This window comes from Phodopus roborovskii, unplaced genomic scaffold (genome assembly GCF_943737965.1).
Source record: "Phodopus roborovskii unplaced genomic scaffold, PHOROB, whole genome shotgun sequence".
NCBI lineage: Eukaryota > Metazoa > Chordata > Mammalia > Rodentia > Cricetidae > Phodopus > Phodopus roborovskii.
The window spans coordinates 16,921,938-16,947,194 of record NW_026126459.1 but is presented as its reverse complement, the minus strand read 5'-3'; the positions used below and the strand labels follow the sequence as shown (position 1 = coordinate 16,947,194).

General features: G+C 40.8%; 1 protein-coding gene across 2 annotated transcripts in view; it reads left to right on the top strand.

Annotated features, from left to right (window-relative positions):
• Positions 1-11,489, top strand: part of Gxylt1 (glucoside xylosyltransferase 1) — a 40,343-nt gene extending 28,854 nt beyond the window's left edge. For both annotated transcript variants that reach the window (XM_051189704.1, XM_051189703.1), the window contains 3 exons: positions 1,609-1,732; positions 2,066-2,238; positions 6,315-11,489. In XM_051189704.1, the coding sequence (XP_051045661.1) occupies positions 1,609-1,732; positions 2,066-2,238; positions 6,315-6,476 (459 nt within the window). In that variant the 3' untranslated portion in view covers positions 6,477-11,489. The remainder of the gene's footprint in view (positions 1-1,608; positions 1,733-2,065; positions 2,239-6,314) is intronic.
• The last annotated feature ends 13,768 nt before the right edge of the window (positions 11,490-25,257 follow it).

Here is a 25,257-nt window from a genome sequence, read left to right as displayed (position 1 = left end):
AGATGACAACTTTGTCATAGTTACACATATGGGAGTCCCCCTTTAATTAACCTTCCACTTCCTGTATACGTTAAGACCTTCCAAGACCACAAGTTTGGGTGCAGTTAAGACAGTTACATATAAATGGCTCAGAAGTGAGGGAGTGAGCAGAGGAAATTTCAGAAGTTCCTGTCTTCTGTTCTATGATGGACATGGACAGTGATGAGGATGACAGTGACAGTCTATTGCAAATGATCACAGCTACTCTGAAGATGAAGGCTCTTATGCTTAGCGGACAGCCATAAGATAGCAGGCATTCTGCTCTGTCACTCTCCACCTATCTTTTGAGTCAGGATCTCACTGGTCCTTGGCTAGGATGGTGGCTGGCAAACCTAAGTGATCTTCCTGTTTCCTGCCCCTGCCCAGCACTGTGGGTGTTGCCTTTTTACATTGATACTGAGGATCTGAACTAAAGTTCCCATCCTTGAGCAGCAAGCGCTCTTACATGCTGAGCCATTTCCCCAGCTTCTTGAAAATATTTTTAATATAATTTGTATATATATTTTTATATAGTATATATGTATACACATTTGTATATTATGTGCACACATATGTGTATTCATGTACATGTGTATTTTATGATGAAGAATGTGTCCTTAAAATGGTCTCGGGTTTAGTATCTATGTGTCTGTTTTAGAGTTGAACTTGAACCTGATGGAGTGTGGTAAGAAGTACTCAGTACAGTGTCTGGCATCTGTATGTTTTTTTTTTTTTTTTTAATCAGGACCATGTTTTCTTTTATAATTAGAATTTATTGGAAATGAATAAATAAAATACAAGTAAAGTTTTAACACTAAAAAACTGTGTTTCCCCAGCATTTGGGAGACAAAGAGAAGGAAGAGGTTTAGGCCACAAGTTTGAGGCCAGCCTGTATTACATAAGAATGTGTGTTCAAGAAAGAAAAAAGCAACAAGCTTAACAAAAATAGATTGGCGTGGGTAAGAAATAAAGAGCAAATAAATTAAATGTAATGAATTTTGTGTACTTTTGGTAGTATCCCTCGCTGTCTGAGGGGGATACATTATAAGACCCTCAGTGAACACCTCAGTTTGGGTTGCTATGTAATTTTTTTCCTGGTGAGGTATGAACAGATTTACCAGTGATGTCCTCAGCAACCTTGCCTTGCCAAGCTATGAACTTTCAAAGTGGGTGTGATGGTGCAGTTTGTAATCTTAGCATTTTAGAGGCGGAGGTGGGAAGATCATGAATGAGTTTGAGGATAGTCTGGGACTACAGAGCAAAACCTCGCCCCCCCCCCCAAAAAAAAACTAAAACAAAACCCACTTTTCATAGTCCTTACTTTACAGTGAAGATGAGGTTGAACTGTCTACCTCCTTGCCTTTCCTTGTCTTTTGCTTGTCTCAGTTTTATCAGTGCTGTTTTTACCTTCTGTGCTGCCTTCCCTTTTCATGCTGGCGGCCCTCCTCACAGGGTAATAAATGACACATGGTTTTATAGCAAAGGGGTTTTCTTTCTCTTTGTGACTTTGAATGGTTTCAAATGGAAGAATGGGAGCTGTCATGCTGATACTTAACCCTGAATGCTAAAACTCCAATGTTTTATCCATAGAATGATATGACAACTGCACGGCTGCAATGGGGTGACATACTTATGCCACTGCTTAAAAAATACAAACTGAACATCACATGGGGTGATCAAGATCTGTTAAATATCATGTTTTTTCATAATCCAGGTAATCATCTAAATTCCTTTAATTCTTTGCATTTCTAAGACAATTGGATTAAAAATCAGAAAGCAAGAAATAGTGTCTCACTCACTGGGGGAGTGCTTGATAAGTACCTACAGTGCCCTCAGTTCAGTCTTTGGGACCACAGCAAACAATTATATTGCTTATATTAATGGTTATCAGTATTTTCTTTTGAGGCAGAATAAGACTTGAATATTAATTTTATTGGGAGAAATCTAAATAATCAAGTATAATTTTTTTTAAAGCTAAACTGTTTGCAAGTGTTCTGTTATTTTGTGCTTCATATCTTTCCTGTTATTGGGCTTTTCTTCATTGTAGAAAGCCTTTATGTTTTTCCATGTCAATGGAATTATCGACCAGATCATTGTATCTATGGAAGCAACTGCCGAGAAGCAGAAGAGGAAGGAGTCTTCATTCTTCATGGAAACAGAGGTGTTTACCATGATGACAAGCAGCCGGCATTCAGAGCTATGTATGAAGCACTAAGAAATGTAAGGTTTGCTCCCCTGAAGTTGTCACTTAAAATTTATAATATTATGAAGATTGCAAATAGAGTCTGAAGAATTTTTTTATCTTTTAGTATAAAGTCATCAACTCCCAAAATTTGACTTTGGTTTAGCTTGGGTTCTCCCTATATACATTTCTGAATGTGAATTGTATATAATTCTTCTTGACCCCTTAAACCTGCAATTGTTTTTTAGTAAGATTAAGGATGTTTCTTTATTAACCATTGTATAGATAATACTCAGGTCTATTTTTCATGTGTTCTTAATCTTAAAGCTTTCCACTAGCGTAGCCTCCTCTCATAGTTGTGATGCTGTGTCCGCAGTTCACACTGGGATCCAGCATTGTGTAATCACTATGAACATCTGGGGGTTCTTATCCCTCCTGTGATTTACATTTCTTCCCAGTGTGTTGATGCTGAAGGTGTTTCTGATTTGGCCATCGGGGGCTTCTCTTTGGCTACTTCTTGTACACTTTGACATGTTCTGATCATTTTTTAGACCAACTTTTTACTTCTGCTTCAACAAAATAGTCCAGGTTTATTTAATCCTTTGCTTGGGTAGCCCTGTAGGTAGCCATCTGTCAGAGGTACTTTGTTTTCTTTAATGGACCCTAGATGTTAGGTATATTTATGCTTCTGTATTAGGTTCTCCAGAAGAATAGAACGGGTGGGAGAGAAGTATGGGGTAAAATGAAGTTCTATCTTGGCTGTCCTTGGAAGGTGCCCCCACTTGCTGCCTGTTTGCTAGGTTCTCATTATTTACTAGTGACTTGAGTTTGGGTTGTGTATAAATCTTCATTGATAGCAGCAGAATCATTAACACTGAACTATAATTACATGTGCACTTGGACTAAGAATGGCTAGCAGTCCTGCCTAGAAAGGTTATTTGAAGTGGGCCCTGAAAAATTAGGGGGAGTTTTTAGGCAGGTTTGGAGAGGCTAGGCACTGACTGAGTTATATAATAGGCAGTAGTGCGGCAAGGGTGGATATGTGCTTGGTTAATGTGAGTTGAAACATGTTCAGCACGCCAGTATTCCTCAAATGCAGTTGTAGACAAGGTCTCCTGGCATTGTAGGCTGGCCTTTCCATGTGTTTGTGAATTTTTTCAGGTTTGTTCATGAAAATTTGATTGTATGCATAGTGTTTTCACTTTCATATAGAAGGTCTTATGTGCTTTCAGAAATCATTATCATTTTAATAATGCCTTACTATGGATTATAAGAAACTGATAAAAATGAAGAAAGATACTTTTAGGGTTCTGGGACTTTGAGTACTCATAAAAAGGAAATTTGTTTCCTTTGAACATTTAAAAAAAAAGTCTGTTATTAGAGAATTAAATTTCCTAGCTTTATTTGATTTTTTTTCTCTTGACTTATATATAGTAATAGTTTAAAGTTGATAATTACATGTAATTTTAGAAATATGTTCTATATTTCAAATTTAATAGTTTTAGTAGTTTTTCAACTACTAAATGAATGTTGTGTTTGTGTCAGATCTTTATTAACTATAGCCTATATTTGTCCTTTTTTGGTTTAATGAAGTTAATTGGCCTTTTCTGGTGCTCTCTGTGTTTTATCTTTTCTTATCTATAATTCATCAGGGTGTAACTTTATAAAATCATAAGGGTGTTTACATGACTTTCAGAGAAGTCTAATCAGGGTCTGCAGCAAACAACATGACTAAGGATATGAGCCATTTCAGAACTGTGGATACAGGCTGTGCCTGCTGCAGGCAGCCCTTACAGTTATGCCTACCTGTTAAATGGTGGCTACCCAACAAGATAAATAGTGTTTAAAATTAAAAGCTAAATCACATCAGGATGCTCTGTAAGATGTTCTCTGAGTCATCCTTTGCTTGGCTTCCGTGCTCCCTGTGCTTAACCTTTTCTCACTTACCTCACACTAGACCAACTTTTCAGAGAAGTCTTGGGCCTTCCACATACCTTGTGTGCAGCAGGATTTGCTGTGTTTTAGTAGTTTTCCATACTTTTAAGATATACTGCATTCTTTCAAAATGCCTCAAATGCCTAATTGTGATTGTCATAGGCTTACAATTTATTTACCTCTTCATAGCAGACAGTCTAACATACAGCAAGACTTTTTGTGTGCTGGGTACTGTATGGAAAGGGCTTCTCAGAGATGACACTTGACAGAGACCTAGGAAAGGTAAGGACCAGTCAGGCACAGCAGTGTAAGAACAAGGTGTACAGTCAGATGAGGACATAAGAGGCCTCCAAGAAAGAGATGCCAGCATGCATGCTGTGGGACACAGCTGTGCATGCTATAGAGCATGTCACACAGTGTGGTGACATCGTTGTCTTTGTTGTTGTTTTGTTTTTTTGAGATAAGGTTTCTCTGTGTAGTCTTGGACGTCCAGGAACTCACACTACATGCAGACCAAGCTGGCCTCAAACTCCCAGAGATCCATCTGCCTCTGCCTCTTGAGTGCTGGGATCAAAGGTGTGCGCCACCACACCCAGGAAGGCAGTTTGAGAGGTGCATCAACTCAGTAGAATAGCAATAGTTAGTTTTCCTTGTACAGCCTGTGACTTCTCCTACTGTAGCTGCTGAGAGGTTTTATTTTCCAGTATTAGATGTTGATCCTTTCCTATGGCATGAATCTTAGACCCTCTCAGAAAGCAGTTGGTTAGTTACCCCATAATAGTCATGCCACCATTGCTCTAGTGGGCATATCTTGCCTAGCAGGTCAGTAGTTGTAACATTTACCTGCATTGGTCTGCATTGCACGATCCAGTATGGCTGAAGGTAAGCCAGCAGGGAGGTAGCTTCTAGGTCAGTCCCAGCTTGATTTGGGGCTTTGGCTTCTTTCCCTTGGTGAAATCACCCCTCAGGATGGTCTTGGTTCTTTTTTTTCCCTCAGATTTCAAGTTCAGTTTCTTTATGATTTCGGTTTTCATTAACTTCAGGTTTTGATGTAAAATACTCTTATTTTCAAGACCCATCCATCTTTTAAATAGAAAATAGTTGAAGACACTGAGTCAAAGATATTAAGTTATTTCTACTTCTACAGTGTATTGAAGTGTATCACTTGGAGGTTTATAAGTTGTACATTTTAGATGGAAGCTGCTCAGAAATACACCATGAGATTATTAGGACCGTCAGTATTTAACTGGTGTGTTTCCTTATTTACTTAGTAAACACTCATGTGCAATAAGAGCACCAGTGAAAAGTAAGTGGTATTTAGCAATTCTCATGTGTGCTTATCCTTGGGTCTGTGCAGTGTGTTAACAAACTTTCCATTATAGTAAGAAATGCCTGAGATTTGTCAGTGGATGTATGGGGAAATTTGTGTTTTTGCTTACAGTTTCAGGCATTTCAGTTCATAGTCACCCTGTCCCGTTACCTGTGGTAAAACATTACAGCGTGGTGGGAACAGAGCAGAGCAAGGGAAGAAAAGGGACTGGAGTGGTTACAGCCCTGTGTGCCCTTTAAGGAAGGTCCCCAGTGATTTAACTTCTTCCATTAGACCCCACCTCTTAAATCTACCACCACCACCCAGTATCACCATGATCTAGGGTCCAGTGTGCCATGTGGATCTTCTGGAGAACCATAGCCACACTATAATAAGTGCTGAGTTTCTTTGGGAAGTGAAACATTTCCCTCTTCCTGCTCCGTGGCTATTGTGTTCATGTCTAGGCCAGCATCAGCATTGTCACTGAGAGCCTTTCAAGAATGGGGATGGAGTGTATGGAAAGGCTGGCCCCTTTGCTTTAAATGAGTCTAGCTTTTATTAATTTCTCCTGGATGCCTTTAACAAGGGCTAGCCATTTTATCCCTGTTTGTCTGCATCTCTTCTGCCCTTGAATGCATTCTTGGGCTGCCCTTCCATTGCCTCTTTCTGAAGTTTTCCCTGTCTTCAGAGGTTTGCTGTCACTCACTCATATATCTCTCTCTAATAGTTATGTTTATTCTTTGAAAATATTTGAGTGTGTACTTCATGTGAAAAGGTAAATGGAAGTTGTTGCTATTTAACCTATTGCAGACGTTTCTTTGAAAATATTAAACTTTTGTATGTATTGTTGCCCACTTATTTCTTTTCTAGTGTTCTTTTGAAGATGATGCTGTCCGTTCCTTATTAAAACCTTTAGAACTGGAATTACAGAAGACAGTTCACACATACTGTGGGAAAACATACAAAGTATTTATCAAGCAGTTGATGAAAAGCATAAGAAACCGTTATGACACGCCACCAAAGGAGAGGTGACTCTTTGTGCCTGCTGAGTTAAATGATGGAGTGTAGCACATCAGAGATGAGAAGGAATCGTAGTGGGGATGGATTTAGGGAGGTCTTTCTGTCTTCAGAGTAATCGTGTCCTGAAGTTAAAAGAGCAGTATATTCGCGCCGTGAAGAATAAGTTAAACCCTTGGGCTCCTGCAAGAAGACAATGTTGATCTCTGATTTTTTGTGACATTACTTGGTGTCATTCCAGTGTTAATGAAAACATTGAACAGTGTGGCGGGAGCTATGTTGGCTCTTGAATCAAGTAAGTAAGAACAGTGGGGGGATGGATGGAGAAAATGTACCTCGCACACAGTGGAGACATTCAAGCTGTGAGTATAGCAATAATTTTATGTCAGCACTAACCTCACTTTAAAGTGTGAGAAAAAAGTTTACAGGAGCAGAACAGTTCTGTTTCTTAAGAAATGTGATATAACCAATGTAACCATTGACAATCTATGTACCCGCATACATTTCATCTCCTACAATATCTTGTGACAATCATGTTTAAAATTATTTGTAGACTTTTAAGAAAGCTGCACATTTAAAAATTAGCTGTATGAGAAAGAGGGGAAATAATAAAAACTCCGGGGGGTGGGTATTTGTGTGTGATGTGTGTGTGTGTGTGTTGAGAAAAAAGTTAAGTGTTTTTATTTTGTATATTTTAAACTGTCTTGCCAAACCTAAGTTCTAAGATATTTGGGGACATTTCACCTTAAGTGAAAAATTTCAGCTTTACTGGGTATTCTGGAAGCAAAATAGACCATGCTGATAATGAAGTGTGAGAACCTTAATCGCAACACTAGCAGGACAGTGGAAAATGCAGTGGACCAAATGTATAAGCCTGTGAGATTAAAAAGTGACCCATGTACACTTCCTTCTACCTCAAAGTGCATTCCAGGATCCTTTTGAAGAGGCAAATGCAGAGCCTTATTTAGATTAGACAAGTGTAATGGGCAGTTCTGAGGAACAGGATTTTTATATCTAGCTATAGAAAAATCATTTTGATTTGAGTAATGTGCATATTTCCTGTTCTGAACATCATTGAAGACAGCTGCCTTTTTAAAATCTGGAGGATGAGAAACATTAATCCTTGTGCTATTGGTCATGACACTTAATGTAACTGAGTGGGCGGCATGTGCCATGCTGGGCACAGGCCTCATCCTACCTACTGCTATTGGGTATCGTCTTTTTCTCTTGGGAAATTATGAAGGAACCATTTCATTTATGAAGATCATGTATCCTCTGCAGGGGAATGTTCAAAAGAAGTGTTCGTTGCAGTTGTTTCAACTTCTGAAGTTCAGCCAGGGACATTCTGAGAGAAGATTTAAAATACAATTAAAAAGTATTTGTCCCTTTGTGCCCAGAACAGGGATTGCTAGCCAACTCAGTACTCTAGAACAGATAGACTGAGAGGAGCAGTCACAGTTCCTTGGCAGAATGCCATAATGAAGTAAGAACCTGTGAACTGTGTTAAAGTTTAGCTTGTTAGATAGAAAAATGAGAAACTTTCCTTTGAAGTTTGGCTGATAATCTGAGTGAGCTTGCTAAAAGCAAATAGCCTATGTATACTGTAACTAGGGCTCTTTAAGAATTTTTTAATTTGAAGAGGTTAATTTTTAAATGAAGATAAAGAAGTAATTTTTTTAAATGAAGAGATTAAAATTATATGAAAGCAATAGTAAGAGTGTTTACTTAGCATACTCAAGACCCAGCACTACAAAAATAATAATAATAATAATAATAAATGGGAAGGAATTGAGAGCTTCAGACAGTAGTACTCCATTACCTATTACCTATCAGCATCTTGTCACATTTACATCCTTTATTTTTCTTATATTAAAGTCTCAGGCATCATTTTATGTCCTTGCAGTGAATGTCTCAATGATTATAAGTAATTCCAGTAACCACATCATACCTAGTAAAAGGAGCAGCTGGCCTTTGGTTTCATCTCATAGCCAACCCTTAAACAGACTTCCTTGCAAATGTGCTTTTGACAAGCTGATTCTGTTTTTAACGAGTTCCTCAGAAGGTTCTGTTATCACATAGTTTGAGAACTACTGGAAACTACTTGCCATCTTAAGGTTGAAGTTAGAGTCACAACTATTGGTATAATTGGTAAATTATAAGTACCATTTTTGGATAGAGGAGGCAGTTGCAGTTGATAGAGGAATTTATATGAGTAAGTTCCCTAAGATTTTATTTTTTTCAGTAGCTGGAGACTCCATAGGCTTCAGCATGATTGGTTGAGGTGGTATAGAAGGACCTTAAAATGCATTCATACTTCTTTTGTATGAAAAGAATTTGGAAATCCTCTAGAAAATATATTTTAAGAAATGCAGTTTTCCCTTACGAAGAAGAGCTCGCGAGCAATGCTGTTGCTTGTCTTGGACACAACTTTCTCCTGGCTCTTAGCTGCCTCCTGTCAAATATCAGTGTAATGATAAGTACAGGTTGGGGTCCTGGATTCCCTCCTTCTTAGGCTTGAGGGGGCACACTGATTGTACATAGTGCCTAAGAAGGGAAGCTTGGCAGGGGTGACTGCAGGAACTTCTGTAGCCCTGTAGCCATACCAGTCTTGATGGGGGCTGGTTTACGGAGGGCCAGCTGCTGAGGTTGAGTAACTTGTCCTCCAGTGTAGATTTGCTGATGGTATGCGGAAGGATCATACTTTAAGGAAGAGAAAGTAGAGAAGAGAAGGATGATGGAAATGAATGGTGAAGGAAAAGGGAAGGAAAGAAGAACGAGGGGTAAAAGAATCAGGAAAGGCTGAGTAAGAGGAAAGATGGAATGACAGTGGGGATGTAGAAATGGAGGTAATGGTGTGGAAACATGGGGTCTCCCTGCCTAGGTCAATGCTTGCCTTATACCAACACAGCCAGGACTCGTGCCTTATGGGTGGAGACAGCAGAGCCAACCTTGTTTATTGGTATCAGACATGTTTCTTGGTGACGTTATTCACTGGTATTTTAGTAGTAGTTGTCCAACATTCTTTGTTCTCTCCCTGGGTCCCAGTTTCTGTTTCAGTGTCCCTCAGCATCTCCAAGGAAAGTCTGTGTGAAGGGAACTGCTTCATTGTGTCTAACTTTTCTGTATCACTTTCACTAGCACTGGTAATGGGAGGCCAGTAGGGGAGTCACTACCCTGCCTCATTGGGGATACTTCCGGTTGAACTTTTTTGAGTGGATTCAGGAGAACAGAAGATGGTAGAAACAAGAGCAAAACCTTAAAGAATATTCATTGTCAGGACAGAGAGTGGGCTCAGTGGTTACGAGCACTTGTTCCCAGCACTCATGTGGTGGCCCACAGTTATCTGTAACTCCAATTCCAAGGCATCCAGCACCCTCTTCTGACCTCTGTGGACACCATATACATACATACACACAGGCAAAACACATACAATAATCTAAAAAACCTAAGAGTACTCATTCTCCTTTTTAGTTGCTTACATAGTAACACATAGTGCAGGCACAGTCAAGCCTCTGAGATCTTTCTAGAAAGACAGTTGATATGCCTTTTCAAGCAATGTTTTTGGTTTCTTGGAATAAATAGAGAAGAAAAATAAAGTGTGCAATATGTCAGGTATGGGGCCAGTTATCCATTTATTAGGTGTAATTTCAAGCGTCTTAAGTAATAATTGCCTTACTACATTTTAATATTTAATGGAGGCAGACTAAGATGACTAGTATCACAGTAGTCATCTTTTTCTATATTGCCAAAGCAGCCCTCTTTGTTTCCTAAAGCCTGGCTAACTTGTTCTGATGTTTGTTGTTTTTAAATTCATTGAAGATAAAACTAGATTTAAAAAACTAAGTTATATAGATTAAGACAGTAAGACAGTGTCTGGGCATGCTAGCACATGACCTGTTACCCAACACTTGGGAAACTAAGGTACATTCAAGGCCATTATGGCATTTATTGAAATCTTATCGAAAAAAGCCAAAAAAAAAAAAAAAAAAAAAAAAAAAGCTAAAAGTATATGTTACTCAAATATATAGTAATTAGAAAATTATGAGAAAACATATTATAGTATATTGACCTGGGCAATCTACAGTTGATTACATATCAGTGACAGTTTACTTTTAAAAACTTGTCACCTCATCCCAAAGTAATTGCGAGTTATCTACTGGGATTTCCTTTAGACTTTTCTATAAATTGACATTTCAAACAATTGGGGAGCTTTGTAGGGAATTTCTTTCAATAATACTGTGAATGCCAGATATTTACTTCCAAACTTGAGAGCTGATTGGAGCCTTTGACCTGTGTAGATTATGTATGCAGTTGAGCTGTGAGAGCATATTCACACATAGAGCACACCATGACAGCTCCTAAAAGTTCATTTCAGAGAATGTGATAACTACATGCCATTTAAAAACTCAGTTGTTTCACTGTGATAGTTCAGTAGAAATACTTCCATTTGAAATGTAACAAGTGGATTTTTTTTAATATAATAGTTTTCAACTTTTGTATAAAACCTTTTCAGGGAATATTGAAATGTTTTAAAAATAATCCATAGCTTGTAGCATTGCTGTAGACTGTTGTCCATTTGGAATTGAGCAGAACATGCCTTTTTATCTCATGAATTACCATTGACATCTGAGATCTGCATAAGAGGTGTCAGTGAGCACTGGATCAGGTCTGTGTGCTGGAATTCAGAATCTGGAATCACTTGCAGGTGTTTATTCTGCCAGGCGTTTTGCATGAGTCTATTAGTGTGCTGAGTAGAGTTGTTCGAAACTACAGGAAGGTATCGTGATGAACCATGCTGTGTAGACATCACTGCCTTTAAACTGCTTTTATAATAATGTGAATATCTTTCAGTTGCTTTTGTATCTTGAAAATTCTTTTAAAGGGGAGTATAAAATTATAGATGTGTGGGGTCTAGCTTGCCAGTATTGGAAGATGCCTTATTCTGTTTTGGAGGGGTTCAGCTCAGGTTTTTCTTGAGAAACTGTATTGCTGTTACTAAAGATGTACTCAATAAAAATTGGATTTTCTTATGTGTCATAATTATTTTACTACACAAAATCATTGTACAGGCTGAGCAGATGCCTCAGCAGTTAAGAGCACTTGGTACTCTTGCAGAAGACCCAAGATCCATTCCTGAATTAGGATCCTCAGCACCTAAGAGCCAGGCATGCTCTTAACCTATAATCCTAGTATGTTGGGAAATTTAAGTACTTGTCCCTTACATCTCTCTTCCTCCCCACCAGCTGTAGAACTCCCATGCTCTCAAGGTTGATCAAACAAGGTTGTTCTCGTGTACAGTGCCTGTGCCTTGATCCCAGGTGTGGGTGGTGCATGATTTCCTCATATGGTTAGCCCATCCCCTGGCTTGGGTATATAAGCCCATTACTCCCTGTAGTAAAAGGCAGCAGCTTCCTCTTCACTTCTTGTGGTGGTCTGTTAAGTGCTTCAATCCCGGCACTCTCCGCTAGCTCGGATTTAGTTTAGGAAACACTAATTTGTGAGTAGAGCTGTAGTGTGCTTCAGGTGCATGAGTAACTGTTAGTGTTCTAAATTGAAAGGGAAATTTACTTGGTAAATATTAATAAGTTGCTGTAACCATATTTTGTAAAGATGGCCTGTCACTTTCAACATTCTTTTACCCTTTTTTTTACACTTACACACACACACACACACACACACACACACACACACACACACACACCATCATGTTTGCAAGTTAGAGGACAGCTTGCTGTAGTCTGCTGTCCACTGTGTGGGTTCCAGGGTTCAAACTCAAGTGCCTTACCTACTTAGCCTTCTTGCTGCCTCCTATTTATCTGCCCAGGTATTAAGGCCAATGATTTAGAGCTAAGACCTCATAAAACTAAAAAAGCTTCTGTACAGCTAAGGAAACAAGTGAAGAAGCAGCCCACAGAATGGAGGGAATCTTTCATTTACATACTTGACAGAGTAGTAAGATCCAGAATATACAAATAAAGAACAGAGTCAAGAAAACACATTACCCAATTAAAAAAATGGGCTGGGGATCTAAATAGTTCTCAACTGAAGAGATAAAAATAGCCTAAAAAACACCTCAAAATGTGTTCATTAGCAGTTAGGGAAATGCAAGTTAGAACTACTCAGAGTTCATCTCACCCCAGTCAGAATGGCTAAGATCAAACAGCTGACAACAAATGTTGGTGAGTTCTGTTCAGAGTGCATATTTGTGTATGGACAATCCTCAAACTTAAGAATAAATCTACCTTGTGACCCAGCTATACCACTCCTAAACATGTGCTCCAGGGAGTTCACATGTTCTGTAGATACGTGCTCAGCCATGTTCATTGCCACCCTATTCATAATAGCAAGGAAGTGGAAACATGTAAATACTGAAACTAGGAAAGATCACATTGAATGAGATAAAGAGGTACATCAAGCGTTCTCTCTCATCTGAGGTTTCTAGCTTCCTAGCTGCATAACTGCAGAAACCAGAAAAATATAAAGGGACCATAGTGGGTTTGTTTTGTTCTTACTTTTTTGTTGTTGTTTTGTTTTTCCAGACAGGTTTTCTCTGTGGCTTTGGAGGCTGTCCTGGTTTTGCTTTTTAGTCTTTGTTCTTCAGGGGTCCCACCACCAAGCTCCCAAATAAATCACATATAGAGGCTTATTAGCTTGGCTTATTTCTAGTCATCTTTTCCTTAGTATCCCTCTTAGAATCTATTTGCCTCTGGGCTTTTTCCTTTTCTTCTGCGTATCTTAATTTCACTCTTACTACATGGCTGGCTGGCTGGCCACACCATCCTCTTCTCCTTGTTCTCTTCTTGCTTCTCCTTTTTCTTGCTCCTTGATTCTTCCTCCCAGATTTCTGCTTCTATATATACTTCTGCCTGTCCGCCTATCATTTCTCCTGCCCTTCTATTGGCCATTCATCTCTTTATTAGACCAATCAGATGTTTAGACAGGCAAAGTAACACAGCTTCACAGTTAAAGTAAGGCAGCACATTTGCATCATTAAACAAATGTTCCACAGCATAAATGTAACACATCTTAATATTCTACAACACCATAGAATAGGAAAAGGGGGTCGAATGGTGCAGTTGGGAGGGGAATAGCAGAACGTAAGTGATATGAAGTGAGAAACAATGGGGAAGAGATGGAGGGTTGTCAGTACAGAAGGAAATAGTGACTTAAAGGTGGTGTTGAGAAAGCCTCAAAGGCTCACATCTACTTAAAATTATACACAGTGCACACATTTGTATCAGTTGCCCAATGGAGGTGCTGGGATCTGGACTTTACAATAGAGCAGTAAGCACTCTCTTTTGTTTGAATTCAAGACGGGTTTCTCTGTGTATCCCTCTATAGTCAAGGCTATAGACAAGGCTGACCTCAAACTCACAGAGATCTACCTGCCTCTGCTTCCCAAGTGCTGGGATTAAAGGCATAAGTAAGTGACCCCCCCCTCTCTTAACCACTAAAGTTAACTCTTAAACTTCTCTATTAAGGATATTTGAAAGAAGATCGCCAATATGAGAAATTGGAATATATATCTGATTTGGTAGAAGTTTTATACCAACAAATTTTTAGGTCAAATGCTCACTGGTCTATTGGATGCTGTTAAGCCATTGAGTTTGCATTTTCTCCATCTTTCTTTCTTGTTAATATAATGCCTGTTTGTTACCCTTAAAGATAATTTGGGATTAGAATAAGAGACAGATTCCCCTAGAGACACTGGGAATGGCAGGGGTTTTGAAACGCTGTTCACGGTGGCACATCTGCAATCAGGCCAGAACTCTGAATCCTTCCCAAACAATTCCAATAATTGGGAAACCAAATATTCACAAATATGAGTCTATGGGAGCCATTCTCATTTAGACCACCACAGTGGCCATTTAGAAATGAATAGGAAGTTACACCTAGATACCTTGGCTTTCCTAGTAATGGGCATACCTAAAATCCAATCAAGAGAATGACTGTTTACCCCACCCCTACCCCCAACCCCAAGCAATCTTGCCACTATTGTACCAGTGGTACATACTGCCTGATGAGTCAGTATTGTAGCATGCAAGGTTTGGTCCTGGACAAACCCATTAATGTGCCCTCCCCCATAGACTCATGCATAGCACCTTTCAGCATTCCTAGTCAGTTCAGGATTGACTTTTCTGTGCCCTGCAACTATGTGATGTCTTCAGAAGCAGGGTCTTACTATGTACTTAAAATGGGCCTCCAAGATCAGTGGGCATAACCAGTATTGGGTTGGGTGCTTCTGGGATTTTTCTGACCAGTAACTAGAGTAACCTATGCCTGGCAGTGTGATTTTATTTTTGATTTAATGACCTACATCTTTTGGGAGTAGCATGGCTCACTAATATAGGTTGGTCATCTTTGTTAAAACTCCTTTTAAAAATATACATGCTGGGAAGTGGTGGAGAACACCTTTAATCCCAGCACTGGGGAGGCAGAGGCAGGTGAATCTCTGTAAGTTCAAGACCAGCCTGGTCTACAAGAGTTATTTCCAGGACAGCCTCTAAAGTCACAGAGAAACCCTGTCATGAAAAACCAAAAGAATAAAAGATACATACACACACAAAATTAGGTTATAAACTAATGAGGTTCATGAGCTTCTTCATACATTCTTAGGTTTGGTTAATCCAAATCCTATCCTCATTTCCCTTATCCCACTGTCCCCTCCATATATATAAATCTTTGATCCCTGTATACTTCACACTCTTTTTATATTACATGTGTTCTACTATTCCTTCACCATATGTGTGTATGTGTATGTGTGTATATATATATATATGTGTGTGTGTGTGTGTGTGTGTGTGTGTGTGTGTATATATATATATATATATATATATATATATATATATATATATTTGGATTGCAAGATCATAAATAACAAAGTATCTTCTTTCATGCATACTTCATGATAAAGCCTTCCTTTGGACCATATCTTTCCCATTACTGTCACTCTAGCCTCTTTGAGCCCCTCTTCCAGCATTCCCCCTTTCTACTTCGACTTTGCATCTCCCCAACAACACCAATGGTCTATTTCTAGTTTCTGTTTTCTACACCTACTTTAAGTTAAACACATGAAACTAAAAGCTTGAATCTGGGATCCACATATTCTGGAGGACATGTAACATCTGACTTTGAGGCATAACTACTCTATTCACATCAGCTAGGTAATGGAACTAACCTAGATGTCTATCAACTGATGAGTTGATAAGGAAATGCAATATGTGCACACAATGGAATAATACTCAACTATAAAGAATTAAGTTTGCAGGTAAATTGTGGGACTGGGAAAAACTATACTGGTTGAATTAATTATCTGAGAGGACTCATGACCTAGAGATGACCAAGAAGAATTGACATGGTGAATCCAACTATTCTCATTGCTTTCCTTATATTTACCTTCCCTCTTGATTCATCATTCTTGAAATACCATAAAACTCTTGTCTTTCTGCTTATTCCTGTCTATACTCTTACCCGAAGACCTCCAAATACACAGGAGGTAAGAATTCGCTACAAAATTTGCCTTTCCCCTCTGACTTTTCTTTTGTTGGTTGGCAGGACCAAGGAGGGTAGAGCAAAAGTGTTCCTCTACAACCTATCCATTAGAGTTCAGTCCTGGAAGTAGTCACCAGGAAGGTAACGAGAGGGACTGATTATAAGAAGGTGGATGTACTAATTAAAAGGGGAGCTTCTGGAAGCAGTAAGTTGGAGCATCAAGACAGCTGCTAGCTGTCCTGAAGAGCTGGTTTGGGTGGACAGTTGGAACTTACTGGGAAATGTGAGAAGCTCCATCACACCTTACCAGAAACGAGGAGCTTGAGGCCAGGTCTCAGGACACTACTGTCTCTGTGTTGCCACCACCTCTGGAATTGAGGCATGCAGACGACACTGAAGCAGAAGAGTTGGGTGTGGAATGGAAAATTAGGATAGGATGGAACCTGCAGGTGATTCTGTCTGAAAATTCCTTCCCAGAGTATGGGTAGAAACTGTTTTGCATGTTAGCAAAGTTGGAGAAAGAACATGAGTGAAGGAAGGGAGGAGGAGAGGAGTGGACAGAGAGGGAGAGAGAAGTGGAGAGAGGTTTGTAGACTTTAAAATGCTGGATATTATTTATTTATTTATTTATTTATTTATTTATTTATTTATTTGTATAACAAATGGCTTCTCCCATTTAGAAGCCATGTTTGATGAATCTATCATATTTCTTGATCATTTAGCATCCACACTGGGGACTCTATTCAGTGCTTGTGATGAATTGAGGTAGCAAGTTAGTCATGTGATAGACATGAAGACAGCAATAGAAGTTAATAGAAGTTACTGAGTTGTAACTTACCACAATTCCAAGATGTTTTAGTAAACTCTTATTTAAATGTATTATATTTTGGACTAAGGAGATGGCTCAGTGGATAAAAGAGTTTGCTACACAATCTGGATGATTTGTGTTCAGATCTTCAGTACCCACCAAAGCCATCCTGTAAGAGTGTAATTCAAGCTCACCCCAATGGAGAAAAGGCAAGTGGGGACAGAAGAACCTTTAGAGCAGAGTTTCTCAACCTGTGGGTCACAAACTCCTTTGGGGGTCATATGACCTTTTATAGGGGTTGCCTAAGACCATTGGAATACACAGATATATATATTATGATTTGTTCATAACTAGCAAAATTACAGTCATGAAATACCAACAAGAATAATTTAATGGTTGGGGTCACCACAGCATGAGAAACTGTATTAAAGGGTCACAGCATTAGGGAGGTTGAGGACCACTGATCTAGAGGCTTGTGATCCAGGTGGCCCAGTTTACTCAGTGAAGAAGAGAGTGGCAGCAGAAGGTTGTCCTCTGACCTCTACACAAACCACTCATGCACATGGCTGCACCCACATATGTGTACAAATACACATTAACTTACACTCATCTGTAATATTTTTTCTGAGGCACTCTGCAAAGTTATGGGGGAAGGAGTGACAATACAGTGGTAATCTTACAAGCATCATTGTCATCAATGACCACAGCACAAGAACACCAGGAGACCAAAGCAGAAGAGCAAAGACCTTGTTCTTAGACACCTGTGAAGTGGCCCACTGAGGACCTCAAATATACTTGGAGGACAAAGTAAAGGAGATTAATGTTCGAACAGGAAGACCAGAAGATGGAGGCTTAATTCAGATTGTGACTGAACGTATCACATTGTGTCTTACTTAACTGTACTGATTTGTATTTTGTCTAGTGTTATGATCGTTTAGAAAGCACAGACTATACTTCAGCCATATAAACAGCGTCTGGAGCATTGAGCTTCATTGTGACAGCGCTGGCTTTACAACACCACAGCCTATCCAGTAAGACTGGGAGGGCAGGACAAACTGAGGACCAAGGCCGACTCAACAACAGTGTTAGCCTCTTCCTGAGAGCAATGGAATTAGGCACTTGGAAACCGTGCAGAGATTAACTGGCAATAGTGACACCCAATGAACACAAATACCCCTCACTGCCAAAAAGAAAGGATGTAGAACATGAAATCAGAAAAATTGGGAGTGTCATATGTACTGTGCAGAATTACCTAGAAATTATAGATCAATTTGGCTTTGTGCTGGTCATTTGACAAGAACCTTTGAAAGTAGAAAAGCGTCAGGGTGATGGGGGCAGGTACTGGAATGGGGTACTTAATGAAGCAAGTATTTGCAAATAGGGTTAAGGAAATAGCACAGGATCTCACAGCAGTGGGCAGCCATTACCCGTCCTAACCTACTCAGAGATAGAGGGTTCCAGAACTTAGCATCATCCAACAGCAAAGAGAAGCCTGGCAGGGAGCCCACGACAGAGTCCTTGCTGTCTGATCCCAGACCTCACACTTGGGGAAGAGTTTGATGGAGGGTGCAGCTGGGTAGAGGGCACACAGGAGCTGCCTAGCACAAGTGCCATTAAACAGAGATCGATAGTGTGTGCTTGGTACTCCTGTGGATATGTAAAAAATGAGTGACAGGTACTGGGAACTGACCCCAGGTCTTCTGTAAGAACAGCATGTGCATAACCACTGAGCCGTCTCTTCATCCCTAAGTTGCAGTTTGAATATGTTAATTTCGCCTAGGTCTAACAAGTGTCTCCTCAGTTGTTTCTGCTGCATCTGCTCATAGCACTGCTGCATTACAGTAGTTTACGCAGCCTCTAGGAAGCACCACAGATCTTTGTTGGAAATCTGGACTGAACAAGGACGTGGCACATACCTATATCTCAGCAAAGCAATCAAGGAAGAGAAAAGAACAGTGGCCCTGGCCAACTTAGGTGCTGAAGAGATATCAGGGCACACAAGGAAGTACAGAGGGAGATGGCGATGGTAAGAAACATCAGGATGCTCAGAGAGGAAACACAGGGCAAAAGGTGCAGTGTTGGCAGTGACATGTCCACAGTGAAGGAGCTTATGGACTAAGTAGAGCGGAGCCAGTGATGGTGCCCAGTGGGTGTGAACCTTCAGTTCTGCCAACAGACAAGAGCACTGGAGATTGTCAGCAAGATGGTGGGGCTGTTTAACATAACTACACTCAGAAATGGTTAAGCTAGAGCCAGCTGGCCCAGCACACTGGCATGCACCTGTCTTCCCAGCACTCAGAAGGCAGAAGCAGTGGCATCTCAGAGCTCATGTGGGCTATGTGGTAAGACCCTGCCTCTAGGATGCCAAAGGTAACCAGCAAAAAAGGATGCAATGTTAAAGTTTACATTGCATGCACTTGACTTTTAGCTCTCCAGAATCCAGTTGAAGGAGGGATTTCCTTCTGCCATGGTGTCACCATACAATACTTTAAAAACTATCACCCAATTATCTTAGGTGTAAATCACAGGTGCTGTGGAAAATGGGTACAGACCAAAACACTGCCATGGTTCTGGAAGTGTCTCTTCCCATCAGTGTGGAACAGGTGCAGCCAGGTAGTAGAAATAACAGGAAGTCTTGAATGGCTGAAGCACTGTGGCACCCACTCATACTTCTATCTTCACTTTTTCTGTGTCCAGGTAAAGGACATAATGATGGGGTACCAATTGCGCATCCTAAGTTCACAATGGAACCCCACATGTAGTAAATGAAGAGTAAACCATGTTTGGGGATTTGTGACAAAAGAAGCCAGATGCACTGACAATGACACTGAGACACCAGCACGTGGTGTGTGTGTGTGTGTGTGTGTGTGTGTGTGTGTGTGTGTGTGTGTGTGTGGTGAGGGGCAAGGATGGATCTTAGAGAACTCTTCCCTAGATAAGCCTGCCTAATTAAGAAAAATTGAATTGTAGCCCCTACCCATGAGACTGATATCATTTGTCTTGTTGATAGTAACTCCAGAACACACCCCCAGTTGGATTAATCAACTGGCAGTTATCAGAAGAGGAGTAGCACCTTGAGAAGGGCTGGCAGGGCTGATATCATCTCTGTGTGATAGCCTTGCTGCTGTGCGACAGGCCTTAGATCAGCTGACTGGCCTACACTGACCTCCCCCCCCCCCCATGTCTGGTGTGTTGGCCTCAATCCTGCTTTGATCATGTTGAAGCAAAAGTGACACCTTTCCCTCCTCTCCCCCATGTGACCTGGCACATCACATATGGCAAGAGGAAAACAAATGCAGCAAGGTCACTTAGACTGGGGTGGTCCTTCTAGCAAACGCAAATTGTTTTCTGTGAACCATTTCCCACCTTCTAGCTGCCATGCTGTGAAGGTATGCCTCAACCCTTGAATATCTTAACCGTGTAAGGAAGCAGACAGGTGGACAGCAGCTTGGTAATGTGTAGCTTTTTTCTTTAAGCCCTTTTATATGTTTGGTTAGCCACTTCTTCTGAAGTATGATACTCTTACCCTCTTGGAAAAGAATTACTTTTCTTTTCTAAATGCTTCTCTTTTGTAAGCCTTCCTTTGCCAATCATCTCAGAAGCAACTGAGGTAAAGCCCTCATGTTTCCTTACTGCCTTTGTAATGTAGTCCATGTTCCTTTGGCTGATAGGTGACAGCCTCTGAACCCTGACCTTTGACTCTTCCAGCCAGGTGACTTTTGCTCTTTTATGTGAATACCTTGATGCTAGAGTTGCCACGTCTATACCCTCCTTGTACGATCGCTTCCATCCTTGAAGTCCACTCTGAGACTGTCTATCAGTGCACCTGTGTTTATCTGTCCAGCACAGCGACTACAAGTCTTGTGTTGTCTGGGAAGCAGCCTTCAGCAGTACCATTCTCCCAGCTCATGTCACAGTCTGTGCCGTGCACACTGTACTCCCTCTTTAGCTACATGGTCATTGTCAGCTGGAATTCCTCATTCCCGAATTAGATGGTACACTTCTGTCTGTAAATAGAGTTTCCATTCCCAGACTAATAACCGCCTGGTAGTTGGAGCTGGAGAATGCTTTTATTCTGGTTCAGACAGCATGTAATGGCATAATAGAGATGCAGAATAAGTTCAAGGCATAAGTTGGTTTTTAATAATTCTATTTTAAATTCCATTTTCTACCCCCCCAAACAATACTTTGGGAAGCTCTCATCAGTTTTCTATTATTATTATTATTTTAATTTCTCACTCTGGAACAGTTAAAGACTTCCTTTTCACAGCTGATGAAAATTCTTCTAAGTGCTGGGAGGGCTGGCTTCTCTTCAGTATTCTTCCTCAAGCACAGGGAAGGGATGAGGAAAAAGACAAGTCAGGCTGAGTTTCCTTTGGCTTTCCTCGGTGCAGCTGATGAAGACCTCCACCAGAGGGCGCATGCTGCCTGGCTCTGCAATCTCAGCCTAGAAGTCCCTGCCTGGGATTGTCTGGGTTACTCTCCTCATTCTCTTCCTGCCAGACTGTTCTCCTTCCTGGCCCAGAGCTCAAGAAGCAAGCCAGGCACTTTCTGTGTCTCCGCTGAACGTAAGCGAGTCACGCTACACAGACCCTAATGTGGTGCCGGCAGAGATGCCCTCAGGGTTGCCCTTCTCTGTGTTTGCCCTATCTGAAACTCAAGTTACAACCCCACCACATAGTGACAGGTCCTAGCTGTTGAACCAAGCTACCCACTTAACTCGGGGGCCTACCTGTCTTGGTCTAATTAGCATGGATGTTACAGTGCTGGGAATTGAGCTCAGTGATTTGCTTATGAGCTTTGTTCTCAAAAGATAACCTTGATAGTTACGAATAGCTGAACCAGGGGGGGCAATATTTGATTTTTTTGGTTCCCTAGTTCTTGACCTTCTGCTTGAATCTTTGCTGTGTGGTACCTAAAGAGCAGAATGTTAGCCCAGTTATCCAATGATGATGCTTAGAGGGAATTTGGGGGAAGTGACTGGGGTCAGATGACATTGTCCTGTGGTTGAATCCTAGGAGGACTGTAGCAGGAAAGAGGCCAGGCAGCTGTGCATATTCCTACACTTTGTGCCACTGCCTGGGACTCTGCCAGTAAGATACCCATTACCAGATGGGGCTCCCCGAGGCGGAATCAACTGTGAGCCGAATTAGTCTCTTTTCTTGACAGTTTACCTCATCTGTGATATTGTGTCATTCACAGCAGAAATTAGACTACCACTCTAATTTTCTGGTAACAGAAGCTCTTTCCAGAATGTGTGAGGTCCATGCTCCAGTGCCGGGTTGGAGGAGGGAGGGTCACAGGAGGCTGGGAGGAGCCATGGGTAAATAAGACATGCTTTATTAATTCCAGGCAAAAGCAGCTAAGACAAGCACACACAGGCAGGCACTCAGACACACAGGGCCACAGTCCCAAACACAGGTAAAACTGACACACTGACCATATGGAGGAAGACACACTGGCCTAAAGATAGACACACCAGCAGGCTGCTGATGGCAAAGGCTCAGGTCTTCGGCCTCAAGGCCATATTTATAGAGAACCCACATGAAAGTGACATTCTGCCAGGAATAGTTATATATAATACTTACATCACTGTTTACCTTGAGAGACCCCTGGATGTCTAGTGTCAGCCATTGCATACTGATTCATAGTCCTCTGATACCAGGTGTCAGTCACGTGTTAGCTGACTCCTACAGGGTAGCCAAGCTGGTGCCATGTTGTCTAAACATATATAGCTCTTAGGGACTTGTGTCTACCTCGGTGATCTTAGTGACAGCTGTAAAGTGACAGTGGTTTCATTGCTAATAAAGTAATTTTGAAAAAGGCCCAAGCTCTTGGGCACCTTATCCTGTTGTATTAAAAGGCAAAGATTCTTTAGTTCATCACAGAAGGACTATTCTGACAGTTTACTTTTCAGTCCTTAATTTTCCTAAAATTGTAGTATCCAAATTTCATTTCGTAAGATCCAGTTTGGAAATGACTACTTTCAGAAGTCCATTGTCTTTGCATGTGACTTCAGTTTCAATTTTATTTTTAGTAGCATGTGTGTGCGTGTGTGTGTGTATACATGCATGTGTGTATATGTTTTACTCCTTTGCCAGATTTTTCACTTTGGTGTCACTGTATATTTCCTTTTTAAAAACACTTTTCTTTTACTTTTGAGATTATAGTACACATACATCATTTCCCCCTTCCCTTTCCTCTCTCCAAACCTTCCTATGTAACACTCTGTGTCCTCTCTCTAACTCGTGGCATATGTTTCTTTTATGCATTCTTTTGTTGGGGGGGGTTCAAACTGACATTTCCAGTCATTGGAGTCCTTGAGGGCCTGTTTTTATTTCTGCTGACTTTTGCTCCTGGCCATTGTGTTTTACAGTTTGGGATTATGTGATCTTGTTTGTCTGATGTTTATCTCTTAACAGTTTGTTTTAGCACGTTGGAGACTAAGTGTTAATCATAATGACGTGTAGCGGTTTGATGAGGGTGGCCCCCAGAGCCTCGCGGGCTGAAATGTGTGCTCACCAGGGAGTGGTACTTTTTGAAAAGATTAGGAGATTTGTCCTTGGTGGAGGAAGGTGTCAGTGGAGGTGGGCTTTAAGGTTTTCAAAACCCCAGGCCAGGCCCAGTGTCTCTCTCTTCCCACTGTCTGTATATCCAGAGGAGACACTTTTATATTTTAAGGCACCAACAAATGTGGGACAGGACAGGCATATATGTCCTTGCTCTCTGTTGGATGCTGGACAGACAGCCCCTGTCCAGCCTTCTGTTGGACTGAATGTGAGAACTTGTGAGATTCAGAATCCCTTATGCAAAGTCACAGACTCTTTATTATTCCCAAGTAGCCATCAACTCCCAAGACCTTAGATAATGGAATCAGAGATCTGAGGCCAACTGAGTTTTCAGTGCTTATGGTAGTTTGAATGTAATCAGCCCTCTAAACTCATAGGGAGCATTACTGTTAGGAGGTGTGGCTTTGCTGGAATAGCTACGGCCTTGTTGGAGGAAGTGTGTCACTGTGGGGGCAGGCTTTGTGGTTTCCTATGCTCAAGATACTGTCCAGTGACTGAGTCTATTTCTTGTTGCCTTCTGATCAAGATGTAGCTAGCACCACACCTGCCTGCACACTGCCATGCTCCCCACCATGATGACAGTGGACTGAACCTCTGAACTGTAAGTACCACTTCAAGTAAACATTATCTTTTATAAAGTTCCTGTGGTCACTGTGTCTCTTCCCAGCAATAAACCCAAACCATGTCAGTGTTTAAAACTGAGGCCACAATGAGGGTTTTAGCCATGGTTTTGGGAAAACCCTTTTGTGGTTTTCTTTTCCTTCTTTTTGTCTTTCTTTTCCTTCTCTCCTTCCTTCCTTCCTCCCTTCCTTCCTCTTCTCCATTTCCTTTTTCCTCCTCTCCCTCCTTTTACCACGCATTAAGAAGGATTGATTCTTTTCTCACTTTATCAATATATCTGAAAGATAATTTGGAGAACATAGGGTTTTCTTTTCTTACCTAGTTTTCCCATGCAGTTTTCTATTTTATTTAGAAGCAGTGAAATAATAAACTGGGTTGTCTCAGTCCCATTGACTTGTCCTTAGGTTCCTGAGAAGGGGAGTGTGGACTGAGGAAAGAAATAGATGAGAGACTGAAAATAGAGTTGGGAGGGCATCCCAGTGAATGCTGAATCCACCCTGTTTATTTTCATAGCCCTTTTATTCCCCAAGCCAGAAGGGAGGGCAAAAGGATTTTTTGTTTTTGTTTTTGTTTTTTTTTTAATCATGATACCAAGAACAAACGATTGATTGCTTCCTTAATATTCAAAACATATAATTGCTCTACCCTAAGCCAAACATCCTGTTACTAGGTTTTGAGGAGCAAAACATCCAGTAGCTACACCATAGGCCAAACATCCTGTTATCTAGGCAAGACATACAGCAATCACCTTAAGCTGACACTCCTGTTGTTTGACCTTGAAGGAGCAGTAATAAGCTCAAACTCTCTGACCGTAAGTCAAGACAGAGCAGAACTACTTCCATGGGCCTCCACACTGGGTGCTTTGTTGACTGTCTAGTGCTTTCCATCTGTGGTCCCATTGTGCTGTCCTCACTCCTACAGGGCTGATCTCTCTGTGAACAAGCCTGTGCACATCTTTCCCCTTGTCTTCTGTGACATAGACAACATAATGTGCAAACATTCATTTTCTGCTTTATTTTCCTGTTCTATTATGATACAGGTGTCATGAACAGGGATTGTGACTAACTTGTTCTTAATTGAAAATGTAATTTGTCCTTTTATAATTGCACACATGTATGTAGTTTATTTTGATCACCACCAACCTGTTACCTTATCTTATTTCTTTTTCACTATCATTGGCCCCCTTCACCCAAACTAGTTCTCTCCTGTATATGTATGTGTCTGAGAGAGAGAGAGAGAGAGAGAGAGAGAGAGAGAGAGAGAGAGAGAGAGAGAGAGAGAGATTGATCTTAATTAGGACTGCTTG